The following is a 20,865-nucleotide window of genomic DNA, read 5'->3' as shown; positions in this document are numbered from 1 at the left end:
AAAATTAGGCCAGAATGTATTCTGCTACATGTCTTTGGTAAAAAAAAAAATCCCAATAAGTGTATGATAATAGGTTTGTGTGAAAGGTATAGAGCCTACAAGCTAGGCTATGGATCACTGAAAATTGATCAATCCTGAAGTACTAACTACCTATCTAATTTCCTGAGGCCCTAAAATGTCAGGACATTACAAATACCCCCCAAATGACCCCTTTTTGTAAAGATGACAGTCCAAGGTATTTAGTAAGAGGCATAGTGAGTTTTTTGAAGTTGCAATTTTTTTTGCCCACAATAGTTTGGGTAATGAAAACATTTTTTTTTCTTACAAAATTGTCATATTAACAAGTTATGTCTTTCAAATGGCATAGATAAACTTTTTTTTTTTTAGATTAAACAATTACACCCCAAAATATATTCTGCTACTCCTCCTGAGTATGGCGATACCACATGTGTGGGACTTTTCCACAGCCTGGCCACATACAGAGGCCCAAAATGCAGGGAGCACCGTCAGGTGTTCTAGGAGCATAAATTACACATTTCATTTCCTGAGTACCTATCACATTTTCGAAAGCCCTGGAGCACCAGGACAATGGAATTACCCAAAAAATGACCCCATAAAAACACCCCCAGAAAACACCCCAACGTATATTCTACAGGGAATAATGAGTCTTTTGAACATGTCATTATTTTCCACAAGTTTATGGAAAACGTTGAAAGAAAATGAAAACTTATTTTTTTTTTTTTTTTACACAAAGTTGTCAATTTATAATATATTTATAGCATGTACATAGAAAAAATGACACCCCAAAATGCATTCTGCTACTCCTCCTGAGTATGGCGATGCCACATGTGTGAGACATTTACGTAGCCCGGCCACATACAGAGGTCCAACATGCAGGAAGCACCATCAGACATTCTAGGAGCATAAATTACACATTTAATTTCCTGAGTATCTATCACATTTTTGAAGGCCCTGGATCATTTTTTAGCCACGTAGACAGATTTGTGCAAATTATTCCTGGGACAGATGTGTGACAGATGTTGATCACTGGGATGACAGATGTGGCAGATGTGCACCAGATGTGCACCAGATTACAGACAGATGTGCGCCAGATGTGGCAGATAATGTGTGACAGATGATCACGGAAAAATGTTGTGACAGGAGTCACTTTGGGCATGGGGGTTGTGGACCCCAAATTCCTTTAAAGAGGTTGGGAGGCACTATGTCCAGGCTTGTGTGGCTTTCTTATGTTTAAGTCACCCTGCATCTTTTATGGATGCAGGGTGACCGGGAGGGTGGTGTACACTGAGAATATGGTTTGGACTATTTCAAATGGGACAGTATATGCATTACCCATATCTCTCAGGAAATATGGAGATCTACCTTATTCCTGTAAACTGTAAGGCACAGGAAGTGCACTCCTAATATGGTCATTCCAGGAAGTCCAATGAGGAGACGGACTGTCTGAGGTGGCTCTCCATTCACCTATTGTCGGGTGTGCTAATGAACTTGCCTGCTGTCTGCTAAGAGATGTATTGACACTCAGAGTAATGTGTATTGAGGGCTCATTAGGGAACCATTGTTCTGTGTCTGGCTATTGTGTACATTGATTACCCCCTGGGGGCTTCTGTCTCCTTGCACATGGCAGTCCTTCTGGTCAAGCTATCTGACCAATCACTGCTGACTCATTTTCAAGCCCTCATTTGCATGGCTGGAGAGGACCTTATGGGGAACTGCAGGTACTGTGCAATTGACCAATGGGAAAGTGGTTGTTGGGGTAAGGATGTTCCAAATTCTGTATAAAAGTGTGCTGTGTTCTTCCAATAAATGTTGTTCCTGTTTTACCCTCAACTCGGAGCTTTGTCTCGTTTTTGGAGGGGGATTTATTATACAGAAAGCCGTTTGATTGTTTGGGGCTCTCTTTGGATGATTATTCGTATGCTGGTGTGCTACAGGGGTAATTCGTACATGCTGCAAAGGTGGTACATCCACTAAACGGCGGTTTCATTCCTCTTTACTCTGAGGTTCGTAACAATTGGTGGCAAGCGGCGGGATCGTTCCCACAGCCAGAAGGACAGCTACAGGAGACACCATTCCGTGGATTTACAAGTCGGGGGCAACGCTGTAACGCTTCTGCGTTTCTTATATGGTGTGGATTTTCAGCTGCAGAAATAGTTCCACGTCAGTAGTCATGTAAGAGATATGCTGAGATACCATTCCCAATGTTGTATGGTAGCAGATGACAGAATAGCAGGTGGACATACAAAAGAGATCAACCCAGTGCAGAAAAGTAGCAGTAGTCTCAAGAGCTAGCAATCTAGTTATGCAGATATGATAAACAGTCTTTACTATGCAGAGCTAGATAGTGTAAGCTTAGTATAAGTTTATAGAGAATTCCCCTGCGGGGTACTTAGCACTATTAGCGATACAGCCGAAGGGTGGTTCAGGAGAGGCGGATGATCCAGTAGCGGGATACAGGGATCAGCGCGGCGAGGTTCCGTCAGCGAGGTAAGCTTGCAAGCATGGAAGCTTCAAGCAAGGTTAGCATCCAGGTAAGGGTGTTTGAACGAACACATGTGAGTGAGAACCGGCGCTTTAAATAGCCATCTAGTCCGGCGCTGGGTGATGACAGCTCCAGTCTTAAAGGTGTATGCGCAATTTTCCAAAAGTAAATGGTGGGGCGCATACACTTGTGGAAAGTGTAATTTAGGGTACCAAAGGTACCGGAACATTACAATACCCCCCCCCTTAAGGCCTGCTCCTGAAGGCCTCTGGAGCTGGTTTGTCTGGGTATCTTGCATGAAAATTGCGGATTAATCTAGGGGCATGTATGTCAGAGGTGTTTAGCCAGGTGTCGTCTTGGGGCCCATAGTTCTTCCATCTAACCAAGTACTGAAGTCTTCTTCTGTAGATACGAGAATCCAGAATCTCTTTTATCTCGTATTCTTCTCCACCTTCAACTTGTACAGGAGGGGGAGGTGGAATATTAGGCCTTATTCCTTGGTCCGGAACGTGGGGTTTTAGTAGCGACACATGGAAAATGGGATGGATTTTTAGGTCCATTGGCAATGTAAGCTGCACTGCAGCTTTTCCAATAAGTTTCTTGATTGGGAAAGATCCCAAGAACAGAGGTCCAAGCTTTTTGCTAGGGATCTTCAGTCTCAAGTTTTTTGTTGAGAGCCAAACGAGGTCCCCGATAGTATACTGTGGAGAAGGTCTTCTACGAAGATCATAGTACTTCTTTTGTTGACTGTGAGCGTGTGCAATGGTAGTATTTAGTAAACCCAGAGAATCCTTTATTTGGGTAAGATAGTCTGAGGCTACTGGGTTATTTGAAGGAAGGATGCGTGGAGGGAGAATAGAGGGATGGAACCCATAGTTCAAGTAGAACGGACTCTGCTTGGTTGTACTGTGAGTTGCTTTGTTGTAGGCAAATTCTGCCAGGGGGAGAAGATCCAACCAATCATCCTGTTGGTAAGAAGTGTAACAACGTAAATACTGCTCGATGCATTGGTTGACTCTTTCAGTCTGTCCGTTGGTCTGCGGATGGTAAGGAGAAGTGAGCTTCCACTCAATCCGTAGTATGTGACATAGTTCTTGCCAGAATTTAGAAATAAATTGGGATCCACGGTCAGACAGAAGAGTTTTTGGGATACCATGTAATCTGAAGACATGTTTCATCAGGAGTTCTGCCGTTTGTTTGGACGAAGGTAGTCTGCGAATAGCAATGAAATGTGCCATCTTTGTCAGATGGTCCACTGACACCAAGATGGTATTAAATCCTTTGGTAGGAGGCAATTCTACGATGAAGTCCAATGACAAAACCTCCCATGGAGTTTGGGGTATTGGTAGACTGCATAGTAGACCGGATGGTCTCGTAGTGTCAATTTTGGACCTGGCACAGACATTGCATGAAGAGACAAATTTTTGTATGGATGTTTTCATGTCAGGCCACCAGAATTGTCGAGAAATCAAATTGAAAGTCTTTGTCATACCCATATGTCCTGCCATAGGCACATCATGCGATAATTCCAAGATCTTGGTGCGTAGGGTAGGTGGTATGTAAAGTTTGTCGTTGTAGTAGAGGAAGCCTTCTGCATCAGTATTTAGTTGTGGTGGGGGTGAATCCAAACTTATACCATGCAGAACCTCTTCCTTTAAGGAACGGACAACTCCAATAATGCGTTTGTGAGATATTATAGGAACGGAAGGGATTTCAAAGTAGTTTTCTTCAGTTAGTCGTGATAGTGCATCCGCCTTTTTGTTCTTATCTGCAGGTGTGTAGGTCACTAGGAAGTTAAACCTTAGAAAGAATAGTGACCATCGTACCTGTCGATGCGAGAGAGTTTTGCTAGTCTGAAGATATTGGAGGTTTTTATGGTCCGTGTATATAATTATTGGTGATTGGGTGCCTTCGAGTAAATGTCGCCAATTCTCCAGAGCCAATTTTATAGCAAGCAGTTCCTTTTCACCCACGGGGTAATTTATCTCGGGACTGCTCAGGGATTTAGAAAAAAAAGCGACTGGATGAAGTGGTGAAGTGTGGGTAGGTCGTTGGGAGAGTATTGCTCCTACTGCCATGTTTGACGCATCTACCTCCAGAATGTATTGGAGGGATGGGTCTGGATGGCGTAATATGGGAGCCGAAGTAAACCTTGTCTTTAACAAGTGGAAAGCCTTATTTGCTTCTTCTGACCATTTAAATGGTATTTTTATGCTAGTGAGCTGTGTGAGGGGTCTCACAATAGCAGAAAAGTTTTTTATGAACTTCCTGTAGAAATTTGAAAATCCCAGGAATAGCTGTAGCGCCTTGCGTGTAGTTGGTGTAGGCCAATCCTGAATGCAGGATATTTTACTCATGTCCATCTCGATTCCTGTTTTGGATATGATGTAGCCTAGAAAGAGTACCTCATCTTTATGGAAAAAGCATTTCTTCAGCTTCACATAAAGATTATGTGCAAGCAATCTCGATAATACAAGTCTTACATGTCTTATGTGTTCAGACAGAGTCCGTGAATATATAAGTATATCGTCCAGATATACCACAACACAGACATCTAGTAAGTCTTTAAAAATATCGTTTATAAATCGTTGGAAAACTGCAGGGGCATTGCATAGGCCGAAAGGCATCACAAGATATTCGAACAATCCGTATCTAGTTCTGAATGCAGTCTTCCACTCGTGTCCATCACGGATTCGAATGAGATTGTATGCTCCTTTCAGGTCAAATTTTGAAAAATTGGTAGCTCCACGCACCTGCTCAATGAGCTCAGGGATAAGCGGTAGAGGATAGCGATCTTTTATTGTGATGGCATTCAATTTCCTGTAGTCGATGATAGGTCTGAGACTTGAATCTTTATTGCGAACAAAAAAGAGTCCTGCTGCTGTGGAAGAAGTGGAAGGTCTAATAAAACCTTTTTCCAAGTTCTCATCCAAATAGGTTTTGAGATGGGCAAGTTCATCCTGTGAAAGAGGATAAACATGACCGAACGGCAATTTGCTATTTGGGAGTAGATCAATGCTACAATCATAGTCTCGATGAGGAGGTAATGCTTGAGCATTTTTCTCAAGAAAAACCTCAGAAAGATCCTGATAACATAGTGGTGCAATCTCATCTGTCACCACAGACAGAATCTTCCCGGAAAACGGGAGGTTACACATTTCCTCGCAATAACAAGAAGGGAAGGTCAAGGACCGTTTCTTCCAATCTATGGTTGGTTGGTGTGTGTGCAACCAGGGAAGTCCCAACACAATGGGAAAGTGGGGTGAAGGTATTAAATCGAAGGTAGAAGTCTCCCTATGAGACTCGTTAATAGTGACTAGAAGTGCTTGTGTCTGATCGGTGATCGGACCAGAGGATAACGGAACACCGGTAATAAGACTTACTGAGACAGGTTTGAGTTTAGAAATAATAGGAATTTTATTTAAAGCAGCAAAACATCTATCCACATAATTTCCACAAGATCCTGTGTCAATCATGGCCTTAGTAGTAATCCTGTTCTGGTCCCACTGTAATGTCAAAAAAACAGAAATGTAGGGGTTAGTGAATGAAGTTGTCAATCCTCCTAGGGAGACATGTGAACACTCACCCTTCTTTTTGTTGACTAGGGGACAGACGTTTATCTTGTGATCCGGGGATGCACAGTACAAGCAGAGATTTTCATTTCGTCTTTTGGCTTTTTCCATAGTTGATAGCGGTGGGCGTATGGTTCCTATCTCCATAGGAACGGGGTCAATGGCCAGACTCCGAGAGGAAACGGATAATGGCATTCCCATCTTTTCAGCCTTTCTTTCTCGTAGTCTTCTATCTATGGTAATACTGAGTTGTATTAGTGCATCCAGGGTTTTGGGCAGATCCGCTCGGGCGAGCTCGTCCTTAACGGCTTCTGATAGGCCAAGCCTAAATTGGGTTTTCAGAGATGCATCATTCCATTCTGAATCAAGGGTCCATCTCTTGAGCTCTGCGACAAAGTCTTCTACAGGCCTCCTTCCTTGTTTCAAGGATCTTAACTGAAGATCAGCAGTACTCTGCCTATTGGGGTCATCATATAGGCTAGTGAGCTCTGCCAGAAACAAGGCATAGGAGTTGAGAAGCTGGTCGTTTTTCTCAAAAAGAGAATCTGCCCAGGCTCGAGGATTGTTTGATAGGTAAGAAATAATAGTACAAACCTTAATGTGATCAGTAAGGTAGGTACAAGGTTTTAGCAAATAAAGTAACTCACATGCGTTTTTAAATTTGCGAAATTTTTTGCGATCGCCTGTAAATACCAAAGGGGGATTTATCTTGGGTTCAGGGGACTGAGCAGAGGTAAGTTGTGTCAGTCTAATTACCTGCTGCGACAGAGCCTGATTATCTTCTTTTAATTCAGCAAGTGCGTGTATTAACGCAGATACTTGCTGTTTTAATTGTGTCACCTGAGTGGTTATTTCTGCTGAATCCATTTTTTGGTTCGTTCAATCTGTAACGCTTCTGCGTTTCTTATATGGTGTGGATTTTCAGCTGCAGAAATAGTTCCACGTCAGTAGTCATGTAAGAGATATGCTGAGATACCATTCCCAACCTCAATGACTCATCATGTGTGGAAGGTCTTATTTCAGCCAGTAAATACACACAATTAGCAAGCTGGTTCCTAGAATGACTTTATGTATGTGGTAACACAATGATGAAGGTTGAGGGATAGGTTGAGTGGAGGTGGTAGGTGATAGACACTTGAAGGTGAGACAGTAGCAGATGGATGCAGGAAGGTTTAGCAATGTTGTATGGTAGCAGATGACAGAATAGCAGGTGGACATACAAAAGAGATCAACCCAGTGCAGAAAAGTAGCAGTAGTCTCAAGAGCTAGCAATCTAGTTATGCAGATGTGATAAACAGTCTTTACTATGCAGAGCTAGATAGTGTAAGCTTAGTATAAGTTTATAGAGAATTCCCCTGCGGGGTACTTAGCACTATTAGCGATACAGCCGAAGGGTGGTTCAGGAGAGGCGGATGATCCAGTAGCGGGATACAGGGATCAGCGCGGCGAGGTTCCGTCAGCGAGGTAAGCTTGCAAGCATGGAAGCTTCAAGCAAGGTTAGCATCCAGGTAAGGGTGTTTGAACGAACACATGTGAGTGAGAACCGGCGCTTTAAATAGCCATCTAGTCCGGCGCTGGGTGATGACAGCTCCAGTCTTAAAGGTGTATGCGCACCTTTCCAAAAGTAAATGGTGGGGCGCATACACTTGTGGAAAGTGTAATTTAGGGTACCAAAGGTACCGGAACATTACAAACGCATGTCTCAGTACAGCAACCCTTAAAGCAACAGGATGGAACCAGCAGTGGAGTACAGATATTCTCTAAAAGAATATGACCGTATGGTGTGGTTACGGCTGAGCTTCTGCGGACCCAATCCACTGGAGAGATCCAAGCGGTTCGTGAGGAACTTAGTGTTTATGTCTCTGATAGACAGGGCAGAGAGAGAGGGCCAGTTAGCACGTTGGGAGGAACTCCAGCGGCAGGTACAGTTAAGGGAAGAGGAGAGCCCAGTCTCCATTCTTCAGAGGCAGGCTGAGTTACAGGGGGCAGAGACAGTCGGTCCTGTCGCCCAGCAGCAGATTGATTTGTTGGGAATTGGGAGCCCAGTCTCCATCCCACAGCAGCAGAGTGTCCTGCAGGAAACAGAGAGCCTAGTCTCCTTTCCCCAGCAACAGGACACTGTATTGGGAGCAGAGACAGTCAGTCTCCCTCCCCAGGGGCTGGAAGTATATTTGGGAGAGGAGCTTGTTACCCCCTCTCCTCATGGACAGTTTGATTTGTTGGGAATTTAGAGCCCAGTCTCCATCCCACAGCAGCCGAGTGAAGTGCAGGGAATTGGGAGCCCAGTCTCCATTCCCCAGCGGCAGGCTGAGTTACATGGGGCAGACACAGTTGGTCCTGCCCCCAGCAGCAGATGGATTCATTGGGAATTGGGAGCCCAGTCTCCATTCCACAGCGGCAGAATATTTTATTGGGAATTGGGAGCCCAGTCTCCATCCCACAGCGGCAGAATATTTCATTGGGAATTGGGAGCCCAGTCTCCATCCCACAGCAACAGGGCTGTTTAGCCAAAGGGGAGACAGTCGGTCTTCCCCCACAGCAGCATGGTGGGTTATCTAAAGGGGAGACAGTCGGTCTCTCCCTACTGCAGTATGGTGGTGTATCTAAAGGGGAGACAGTCAGTCTCCCCCTCCAACAACCAGGCTCCAACCAGGCTAATTCCGTGGTAGCGCTTGCAACAGGGCAGAGTACTGCTGGTCTCTGCCCACTCAGCAACCCACCAAGGCAGTCTACCAGTCCCCCACACAGCCAAGGTGAGGCACCTGGACATGGACAAATTTCTCTTCTACCCAGGTGTAGTAACCAGTTATTTTGGGTGGGCTGTACTGCTGTTTCTGTTTTGTGGGTGGGCTGCTGACCGGCAGAAGGTCAGATACCCTGTTAGTCTGTTTGGAAAAGGGGAGAAATGTGACAGGAGTCATTTTGGGCATGGGGGTTGTGGACCCCAAATTCCTTTAAAGAGGTTGGGAGGCACTATGGCCAGGCTTGTGTGGCTTTCTTATGTTTAAGTCACCCTGCATCTTTTATGGATGCAGGGTGACCGGGAGGGTGGTGTACACTGAGAATATGGTTTGGACTATTTCAAATGGGACAGTATATGCATTACCCATATCTCTCAGGAAATATGGAGATCTACCTTATTCCTGTAAACTGTAAGGCACAGGAAGTGCACTCCTAATATGGTCATTCCAGGAAGTCCAATGAGGAGACGGACTGTCTGAGGTGGCTCTCCATTCACCTATTGTCGGGTGTGCTAATGAACTTGCCTGCTGTTTTACACTCAGAGTAATGTGTATTGAGGGCTCGTTAGGGAACCATTGTTCTGTGTCTGGTTTTTGTGTACATTGATTACCCCCTGGGGGGTTCTGTCTCCTTGCACATGGCAGTCCTTCTGGTCAAGCTATCTGACCAATCACTGCTGACTCATTTTCAAGCCCTCATTTGCATGGCTGGAACTGCAGGTACTGTGCAATTGACCAATGGGAAAACGGTTGTTGGGGGAAGGATGTTCCAAATTCTGTATAAAAGTGTGCTGTGTTCTTCCAATAAATGTTGTTCCTGTTTTAACCTTAACGCGGAGCCTTGTCTCATTATTGGGGGGATTTATTGTATGCTGTTCCAGTTTGACTGCTAGGAGTGTAAACCCTTCATATGGTTTTTCCTATTCAGCTGTATGCAGCATTCATAAGGTTCCAGCTACACTGTTTGCATCATTCCTTGGTTTCCAGTTCGGGAGTTTGGTGTCCTGCAAGTAGCTGTGCCTGTAGCTCTGGAAGGGGAAGATCTCCTAAACGGTTTTAACCCTTTTGTGTTCGGGGTGCCGTTACAAATGTGTCAGATGATCATGGACAGATGTGCCAGATGTTGATCACCGGGATGAAAGATGTGCCAGATGTGCGCCGGATGATCACTACAGAAGTGGCAGATTGATCACTGGGATGAAAGATGTGGTAGATGTGCACCGGATGATCACGGACAGAAGTGGCAGATGTGCGCCAGATGTGGCAGATGATCACGGCCAGATGTGCACCAGATGTGGCAGATTATGTGGGCCAGATGTGCACCAGATGATCACGGACAGATGTTCCAGATGTGCACCGTATGATCGCAGGCAGACGTGGCAGATGTGCGCCAGATGTGGTAAATGATGTGTACCAGATCAAGGACTGATGTGCGACAGATGTGCGACAGAGGATCACGGACAGATGTGTCAGATGATGTGCGCCAGGTGTGCACCAGTTGATCAGACAGATGTGGAAGATGTTTACTGGGATATAATATTTTATTGGGACAGATGTGGGACATGTGTGGAACAGATGTGGGACAGATGTGGGACAAGTGTGGGACAGATGTGGGACATGTGTGGGACAGGTGTTTTTACTGCAGGACACTGGGGACAGCAATCCGATCCACTTCTCCTCTGACAGAGGCTGTCAGTGAGGAGGAGAGCAGATCTCAGCTGGCAGCCAGGGAACAGTTTGTATACAGCACTTTTTCTAATTTTTTACTCACTGGTTACCCAGATAAGTGAGTAAAAGGCAGTAAAAATGCTGTATACTCACTGATCCCTGGCTGGCAGCTGAGATCTGCTCTCCTTCTCCTCACTGACAGCCTCTGTCAGAGGAGAAGCAAAGCCGATCACCGTTAGAACGGCTTTGTTGACATCACATGACGGCTGTGATTGGACACAGCCGTCATGTGATCAGGAGGGCCAATCAGAGAGCCCTACCATACCAGGCCCGAAAGGAGGGGAACTTGGAGGGGAACCCCATGGCAAAATGTAAAAAAAAATGGCTTGGGATCCCCAAAAATCTATACCAGACCCTTTTCCGAGCATGCAGCCTGACAGGTCAGGAAAGGGAGCGAGTGCCCCCCTCCTTAACCATACCAGGCCACATGCCCTTAACATGAGGATTGCTTCCAAAGCTCTTTGTCCCCATGTTGATGAGGACAAGGGCCTTTTTCCTACATAGGCCCTTGGCAAAATTGCGAATTCACATGTACGTAAATATTTCTGATTGGGGCAGTTGGAATCAAGATGCAAGGAAACAAAAAAGGGGCTATGTCATTATGTGTAGTTATGTCTACTATTACAGAGATACCCCTATGTGTCCATAAATTGAGGTTTACATTATGTGTCAGGAATTGCAATGACTCTAAAGGGATCGATATCCGTGTGCATTCCAAGCCTCCAAAGATGTATAGATAAGTGGATGTGGCCGAATGTGTTGAGTGTCTAAATTGGTACTAATCAGGAGTAAGTTTCTCAGTGTATTCGGGGATATATGAGCAGATTCTAGGTTGGTCCAGTGTTTAGTATTCAGGGGTAAAAACCAATACCATAATTGGTCTAAAAGGGATGCTGTATAGTAATCCCTAAAAATGGGCACACTCATACCACCAGCTAGTTTAGATTTCATCAGGAGTTTACTGTTGGCTCTAGGTCTTTTATCAGCCCAAATGAAACCGTTAACGAGGGATTGCAGCTTGCAGAAATAAGAGTAAGTGATGTGGACAGGTAGTGTCCTAAAATAATATAAAATTTTTGGGAGGAGAAGCATTTTCACTAGCCGACCTGACCATGACATAAAAAATTTCCGCAAACGGTTTATTTCCAGACATACGTCTTGTAGCAATGGCCAGAAGTTGGAACTGAAAATACTAGAGACATCCGGGGTAAGTCAGATGCCTAAATTTGTTTATATGGTCCGCGGCCCAGAGGAATGGGAATTTATTCTGCAGTGTGCGCTTTGAGTTATCGTCAATACCAAGTCCTAGGATCTGTGATTTTGCAGCATTTACTTAGTAGTAGGAAATAGCATTAAATTGTTGCGCTGCCTGGAGGGAATGGACGGGGTCTGTTAAGGTAAGAATTACATCATCAGCAAATAATGTTATTTTGTGGTGAATGTCTTTGGACGTGATGCCTAGTATGTTGGGGTCAGATCTAATTTTTGCTGCCAGTGGTTCCATTATAAGATCAAAGATCAGGGGGGACAATGGGCAGCCCTGACGCGTCCCATTTGTGATAGTGAAATGCGAGGAATACATACCGTCACATAACACGTGCGCCGAGGGGGCCGAGTAAAGGGCTAGAATGGCCGAACGAATGAAGCCATGGAAACCAAATTTATGTAATACTTGGTTCATGTATCCCCAATGAACCCTGACGAAGGCCTTCTCTGCATCTAAGGCCAGAAGCAGAGAAGGCCAGCGCCGCGACTGAGATAAATGGATTAAGTTGAGCATTCGCCTGGTAGCGTCAGGAGCTTGACGGCCCAATATAAAACCCACCTGATCCATGTGAACCAAAGTGGGCAATACCGTGGCCAGACGGGTAGCGATCGCCTTAGCATATAACTTAACATCTACATTTAGTAGAGAAATCGGCCTAAAATTTTGAGGTGTAGTGGGGGGTTTCCCCGGTTTAGGCAGGGAAACTATGGTGGCCGTCAACATTTCTTGGGGGAAGTTTGTGCGGACTGTGGCTTCCGTGAAAACAGACATTAAATGTAGAGTCAGAAGGGGGTAGAATGTCTGATAGTATTCCGCTGAGAAGCCGTCTGGACCCGGGGCCTTATTTTTAGGTAAAGAGCGGATAATTTTATGTAACTCTGATTGGGTGAACAATGAATTTAAAAAGTCTATGTCTTGGGGACTCAGTTAAGGCAGATACAATGATTTGAGAAATTCATTGATTTTATCAAGTTCCGGTTGAATGATGGTCGGGTCAGATTTAAGATTATATATGGAGCCATAGTACGTGCAGAAGGCCTCAGCTATCTCTTTAGGGTTGGATACCATTTTGCCCATAGCTGGATCTGTTTTGGAGGTGATTTTTTGCTTGGCTTGTTTTTCTTTAAGTTGAGAGGTAAGTAATTTTCCGGCCTTATTGCCATATCTGAAAGATTGGGCTTTAAGGAATCTAAGAGTACGACCGTGATTTTCAATTAGCAGTAAACGGAGATCATGTCTGGCTTTGAATAGTTTATCTGCAATTGGATCGGAAAAAAAAAATAATTTAAAAAGACCTAAGTTTAAAGGCCAGGCAGTGCATTGTAGATACTATTGAGAATTCCCACACTGTTTTTTCAGGTCTTTGCACCTTGAATAAGCAGTATTCACTGTGAACCCATGATAGTGGTGAACCTGAACTTCATTCCTAGTCCTGACAGAGTTACTTTAGTATAGGACAGGTAATTCAAAAGGGTTCACAAACATGTTTTCATAACTGTATGCAGTTATTGGCTTTATGGATGTATTTTTTAGGTTGTCAATCTGTTTGTTATGTAGTAATAAACTGAATGGGAGTATCCCACTCCAGGGTTCTAATTCAGTAAATATAGAGAAAGGAAACGAAATCAACCATTTCGTTGTTGCTATTAACATCCATTCAGTGTTTTTCCTTTTATTAAAAAAAATAAAAATAACAGCAATTCTTTTTGGTTACAATGTTTTACAGCTTCAAGTTTATGTTGATTTTCCTTTCTCTACTTTTAAGTGCTTAAATAATTCTCTTTGACAGAAACATCAGATCTTAGAAAAAAAACAGCTGTGGCTATCTTTCAATGTATTTACTTATTTTTTATAATGTATTAAAGTTATTTTTTTTTGTTTAACAGGACCAGGGCTTGTTTTCATTATATATCCAGAAGCAATATCTACCCTTCGAGGATCTACATTTTGGGCTGTAGTATTTTTCATTATGTTGCTTACCCTTGGCATTGACAGTGCTGTGAGTATCCGTTTTAAAAGTGGTATAGTACATTTATATATATATATACACATTATGAATGTCTAATGACATTCAGGTTTAATACAATGCTTGTTTTATACAAGCATACTTACTTTATTTTATCTTACATAAGGAAAAATACAAAATCAGCCTGAATAATAGCCAAGCTATATATATCTGCGTGTTCCCGCATCGCATCCGCAGCACAGGCAGTTCACACTGCCATACGCTATACACTGGGGGTGACAATTCAAAGTTAACGACACCCCCACATCAGATCGCGTATCACAGTGCGGTCTGACAGTTTGCACAGGAGTTGGATCGCACTGGTGTGAACCACCATGCGATCCGATTCTGCTGCAGACCAAAAAAAGTGTCCTGGGCGTGTTCACTGCGATTGCGGTGCGAATTCCGCCATAAAACTGTATGGCTGAACTTGCATTGCACAGACATCGCATGTGATTTTTGGAGCAGTGCGCTCTGAATCATATGCGATGTCTGTGTTCGCATTAGCGTGAACCGGCACTTTGTGTTTGTATGGTTTATTTGTTTTTTTTTTTAAGGGAGTATACTTTAAAGTGGAAGTAAACCCTCCTATCATTTTTAGCCAAGGAAGCTGCCATCTTGGCCTCTGTTTAATCTTCAACTGCCATGATGTTGCACATCTGATCAGTTATGACACCAACCATTGGATGATTTGACAGTTTGGTTGAGAGCACAACCAATGGGAGTGTTACATTTCCGGCACGTGCACGTAACAGTTTTTTTAAACTGTTAAATGGATGGGTTTACTTTTGCTTTAACAATTATTTGGTAGCAATATAAGTATAATTTTTATGGTCATTTTTTAAATATAAAGTTTATATAGCTGCTAATGGGTTTGGTTCCCAAGACCCTGTTAGTAGGTTTTAGCCTTCATCCCTTGGAGATTGATATGGGTGGTTTTGGTACCTCAGGCCAATGGTTTGGGACTTTATGGGCTAGTATAGAGTCGGGTTTATTCAAATAACGTTTTATTCAAAAAAATAGAAAAATAAATAAAAGTGACAATTACATATGTACAATAATCACATAAGGTGAGGGTTAAAGACCCATTGTGATTGGTGAGAAGTAAGAAAGAGAGGGTGACATGTGTAATGGGTGACAATTGGTATTCCCCCCTATTTTCTTCACGCTTGCATGGCGTGGAGTCTGTAGGGAGAGATATCCTTAGTTCCTACGCGTTTTGGCTTGCGCCTTTATCAAGGAAATTTATCACCGTACCTGCAAGTATATGATATATAGTTAGAATATTGTGCTGCCAATGGAGAACTTTCATTGGTAGCCAATAAAATACATACTTTGGGGGGAGTTGCTGCCATAAAAAACTTTGTCCTTGGTCCTTGTTTCTCCACACAGAAATTGGAGGTGGGCACTGGTCTCTGAAGCATAAATTATGAATAGAATGAATAGTATGTTATATATGTATATGTGGATTGTAGGAAATTTCAGGGTGAGGGTACAGCTGATATAGTGCTTGAAACTTGTACCAGAGTGATGGGAAGAGAAGAGTATAGAGAAGAAAAGGAACTGCTCATGATCCAAAGCATACCACCTCATCAGTGAACCATGGTGGTGGTAGTGTCATGGCGTGGGCATGTATGGCTGCCAATGGAACTGGTTCTCTTGTATTTATTGATGATGTGACTGCTGACAAAAGCAGCAGGATGAATTCAGAAGTGTTTCGGGCAATATTATCTGCTCATATTCAGCCAAATGTTTCAGAACTCATTGGACAGCGCTTCACAATGCAGATGGACAATGACCCGAAGCATACTGTGAAAGCAACCAAAGAGATTTTTAAGGGAAAGAAGTGGAATGTTATGCAATGGCCAAGTCAATAACCTGACCTGAATTGGATTGAGCATGCATTTCACTTTCTGAAGACAAAACTGAAGGGAAAATGCCCCAAGAACAAGCAGGAACTGAAGACAGTTGCAGTAGAGGCCTGGCAGAGCATCACCAGGGATGAAACCCAGCGTCTGGTGATGTCTATGCGTTCCAGACTACAGGCTGTAATTGACTGCAAAGGATTTGCAACCAAGTATTAAAAAGTGAAAGTTTGATTTATGATTGTTAATCTGTCCCATTACTTTTGGTCCCTTAAAAAGTGGGAGGCACATATACAAACTGTTGTAATTCCTACACCGTTCACCTGATTTGAGTGTAAATACCCTCAAATTAAAGCTGAAAGTCTGCAGTTAAAGCACATCTTGTTTGTTTCATTTCAAATCCATTGTGGTGGTGTATAGAGCCAAAAAGATTAGAATTGTGTCGATGTCCCAATATTTATGGACCTGACTGTATGTGTCATAGTAAAGTACATATTGTGATTGTTTTGATTCATTTTGGTTAGGCATCCTTCAATAAGATTTTCCGGTCCGTCCCATATTATCAGGATATCGTCCAGGTATCTCTGCCAAATCATTATATTCTCAGTAAATTCGGTGTTGTCTTCTGATGTCAGAAATTCTTGTTCCCATTCCCCCATGTATATATTTGCATACGAAGGTGCACAACTAGTTCCCATTGCCACTCCACAGGTTTGTACATAGTATGTACCATTAAATGAAAAGGTGTTGTGATTCAGTATGAAATCCAGCATTGTGAGAATAAAGTTATTAAATTTTTTGTCATGTTTGCTGTGTTGATTTAATGTTTTTTCTACTGCTTTAAGCCCTTTGGAGTGTGGAATGTTGTTGTAAAGGGACTCTACGTCGATGGTCATGAGAATTGCGTCTTTAGATATGGTTAGTCCTTCCAAGATCTGTAATAAATGAACTGTATCCTTCGTGTGACAGGCCAGCTGGGTGACATGGGGTCTGAGGTAATTGTCGATGACTTGACTAATTTTTTCGGTGATGTTGCCGTTTCCTGAAATTATAGGTCGTCCGGGGGGGTCTGTTGGGTTTTTGTGCACTTTGGGTACTGAATAAAAAGTGGGGGTTCTGGGATGTTTGGATCTGATGAACTCCCAGAGGTTTTGTGATATCGTTTGTTCGTGGAATGCTTGGTCCACCAATTTGTAGAATTTTTGATTGTATGTTTGGATCATCAATGGGGAGATGGGTTTATAGCATTTTTTGTTTTCAAGGATTTTTTGGCAGATTTGTTTGTAGTGTTCCACGTCTAGGACTACCACGTTGCCCCCCTTGTCTGATGGTTTAATTACAATTGTATCATTCTCCCTTAGTTCTTTTAGAGCTTTCTTATGCTCTTTGCTCAGGTTAGTGGGTTGGGTTTTCTTTTTTATAGATTTGATCTCTTTTGTCATTTGTCTCACGAATAGGGCAATAGTCAGATTCGTACTGAGGGGTGGAAATTTTTGTGATTTTTTACGAAATTTAGTTGGAGTTTCCTCCATTCTATCTTCTCCACTATCTGTGGAGGAGTCCGATTCGTCCGTGTCAGTTAGGCCTCCTTCTTCCAAGAGTAGGTTCAAGTCCCTTATAGCACTTATATTCTGCTGCAGTGAGTGTTTGCGGCTCAGTGACTCCTGAGGAACCGAGTCCAGAGGAACTGAGGGATTAAATATCATTAACCTCTCCTCCCTGGAACTAACACCAACACAAAAGGAAGTCTTATCTTTAGGACTCTCCTTTTGCCCAAACCAAAGTATGGATACCTTCGAGGCTGTAAAAGACATTAATTTGTTTGCACAAAATGTATTACTTTAAGTGATGTACCACAAAAAACCAATAGTCACTGAGCCGCAAACACTCACTGCAGCAGAATATCGTGCTATAAGGGACTTGAACCTTATCCCCTTTACCAACAGGCTCCGCGAAAGGGGATATACCAAGACATGTCTCAGGAAAGCTTTTAATAAAGCCCAAAAGAAGGACAGACAAGACCTTATCTTTAAAAAAGCGAACCAACAGGACCAGAAGACCAACCAACAACCAACAAGAATCATAATGAGATTCTCAAATGAACACCAAAAAATTCGCAACATTCTGCAAAAAAATTGGACTATCCTCAGAGAAGATCCATCCATCAAGGATTTGATCACCGAAAAAACCCCTAATCACATATAGGAAGACCACTTCCTTACAACAAACGCTAGTGCATAGCGAGTTCAAATCTAGGAAAGACCCATGCAGGACCAAGGGAACATTCCCCTGTGGGTCCTGCGCACAATGTGCAGTCATTCAAAAATCCACAATTAAAATCTTACCGAATGGAAATTTATTTACCCCGAAGCATTTTGCAAATTGCAAGACCAAGGGTGTGGTCTACCTCATGGAATGTGAGTGTGGGGGATTCTATGTTGGTAAGACTCGCCAAGAATTTGGCCTCCGAGTCAATCAACATATGAACACGATGTTCATTGGGAACTTTCACCTCCCACTGGGCCGCCATGTCACCAACAATCATAAGTATAAAATGCCCAAAGTCAACTTCTCTACCTTAGACAGAGTCCATATCCCCCCCCCCCCTGTGGTGGGGACTGGAAAAAACTGTTACTCCAGATAGAAATGCGCTGGATTAAGAAATTGAATGCTACTCAGCCACCAGGATTAAATGAGAATGCGAGCTATCGCCCCTTCTTAGAAGGATTTATCTCTGGTAAAACAGACTGAGAAAACCTCTTCAAAAATTAGCTGTATCAAGCATAGTCCATCCTTTTACCCCTCTCCATCCATTTATTTACACTTATTTTTATTTTATTTTATTTTTCTTTTATTTTTAATTTATTTTGTTTTATTTTCATTTTTATCTATATAATTTTTCCTTTTTTTTTTAATTTATTCTTATATTATATCTCCATCCCGGGGAAACTCCTATCCATGTCATTCAAACCACCATGTACTTAATGTTTATAATTTTTTCTCTGGAAATTATCGGATACAATTCCCTTAAAACTGCCTGGAAACCACAATTCTTGCTCCTTTAAAAATCCACACCCGGCAGAGGGGTCCCTGGCTTTCTACAAATCCAGGGACTGAACGAACGGATGGTAGGACAGATCTATCCCTAGGATCCACAGCAGGATCTCCGCTCTAAAACTGTGTCGGCTGCCGCTGACTACATAATCCCCATTGAGCTGACAAGCTGCGCGCGCACCGCACCCGATACCCGGAAGTCAGCCAAGTTACGTCATGCACTCCACTGCGCATGCGCAGGCATTATATAAAGGCCGGGAATTGCAATAGGGCGCCACTTCCCTCTAGCCAAGGGAACGATAGGACGCCAGGACGCTGCCGCTCTGCAAAAATTACCAACCCTGGAAGAACACAGGACCCACCACAGAACTGTAAGTAAACCACAATGCGAAATATGCATTGATGGTTTCCTTCCAAGTTATTATTGAAAAGTAAAAGCACCATATACTTTCTTTATTACTAAATAGGAACATATCCATGTGAACACCACCCGGTGGCCAAAAAGCAACACTACACCCAGACTTCTCCAGTACAATGTAAGTTCTGACCAGGTTCTCTATATTACACAATAGAGAGATGATCCTCCTCTAAACGGATTCCTTTTCTGTCCTAATAGAATAATAGGACCAAGATGGAGGATTACCTCACCGCCTGTACTTTCAAGCACTATATCAGCTGTAAGTACCCTCAACCTGAAATTTCCTACAATCCACATATACATATATAACATACTATTCATTCTATTCATAATTTATGCTTCAGAGACCAGTGCCCACCTCCAATTTCTGTGTGGAGAAACAAGGACCAAGAACAAAGTTTTTTATGGCAGCAAATCCCCCCAAAGTATGTATTTTATTGGCTACCAATGAAAGTTCTCCATTGGCAGCACAATATTCTAACTATATATCATATACTTGCAGATACGGTGATAAATTTCCTTGATAAAGGCGCAAGCCGAAACGCGTAGGAACTAAGGATATCTCTCCCTACAGACTCCACGCCATGCAAGCGTGAAGAAAATAGGGGGGAATACCAATTGTCACCCATTACACATGTCACCCTCTCTTTCTTACTTCTCACCAATCTCAATGGGTCTTTAACCCTCACCTTATGTGATTATTGTACATATGTAATTGTCACTTTTATTTATTTTTCTATTTTTTTGAATAAAACGTTATTTGAATAAACCCGACTCTATACTAGCCCATAAAGTCCCAAACCATTGGCCTGAGGTACCAAAACCTCCCATATCAAAGTTTATATAGCTAATAGTACACAAGTGTACAAAGACCAATGTCTTATACAGCAAATATGACTGTTTTTTTTTTTTTTACAGATGGGTGGTATGGAGGCAGTTATCACTGGGATGGCTGATGATTTTAGTCTTCTAAAGAAACATCGCAAAGCGTTTACCTTTGCAGTTGCATCTATTACATTCCTGCTGGCACTGCTGTGCATAACAAATGTGAGTAATGAATATTTTACATTTCTAAAAATCTACTTTTATATTTCTGGTGGAACAAGTTTGGAAGTTTATGCCTGTATTTGTGCCCATTTTAAGCTATATCACTATTTTAAATAAAAACTAGATTTAGACTGATCAACAATAAATATGTTTATAGTTTGTATGTAAGAATATTTGTTAGCATCAATGACTGATTATAGTCAAAATATAACAGATATTCCTTATGTTTCATCTCAGGGGCTCTTCTAGATAAATATCTATAGTTGAGTTCCAGGGATCTGTCCTGCAAAAATGATAGGATCCACTCTTCCTGATGTATTCATTATTTTAGTTTACGGTGGGCAGGAATGCATTCAAGAACAGGGAATTGTTGTCATCGTAAACTTTTTTTTTAAAAAGAATCTTTTGATTGTTACTTACAAATCTCACGTGTTAGACAACTCCTAATGTTGATCTAGTTTTATAAAAATGAAGCTTCTTGCTATTACCCTAACCAGAAATGTTTGTGTGTGTGAATTTGGTGGGGTGTAGTTAATGTGCTGCCTTAATTTAGTCAAATTTTATATCTTGTCCGTTTTGTTTGTTTAATCCTGCTCTTAAACTTTTGATGGGGGTGGGGTTGTTAAACCCTAAAATGTTTAACATGGTTAGTGCTCACCTAATTT

The 20,865-nt window shown here is 42.5% G+C and overlaps 1 protein-coding gene across 1 annotated transcript in view; it reads left to right on the top strand.

Annotated features, from left to right (window-relative positions):
- SLC6A2 (solute carrier family 6 member 2) overlaps nt 1–20,865 on the top strand; it is a 670,903-nt gene that overhangs the window by 374,397 nt on the left and 275,641 nt on the right. The window contains exons 8-9 of the mRNA XM_082270398.1: nt 13,698–13,810; nt 20,072–20,200. Of these exons, the coding sequence (XP_082126524.1) occupies nt 13,698–13,810; nt 20,072–20,200 (242 nt within the window). The remainder of the gene's footprint in view (nt 1–13,697; nt 13,811–20,071; nt 20,201–20,865) is intronic.

The sequence above is a fragment of the Pelophylax lessonae genome (genome assembly GCF_965119305.1).
Source record: "Pelophylax lessonae genome assembly, chromosome: 10".
Classification (NCBI taxonomy): Eukaryota; Metazoa; Chordata; class Amphibia; order Anura; family Ranidae; genus Pelophylax; species Pelophylax lessonae.
The sequence above is the reverse complement of the archived record's forward strand: the minus strand, read 5'-3'. Positions and strand labels throughout refer to the sequence as shown.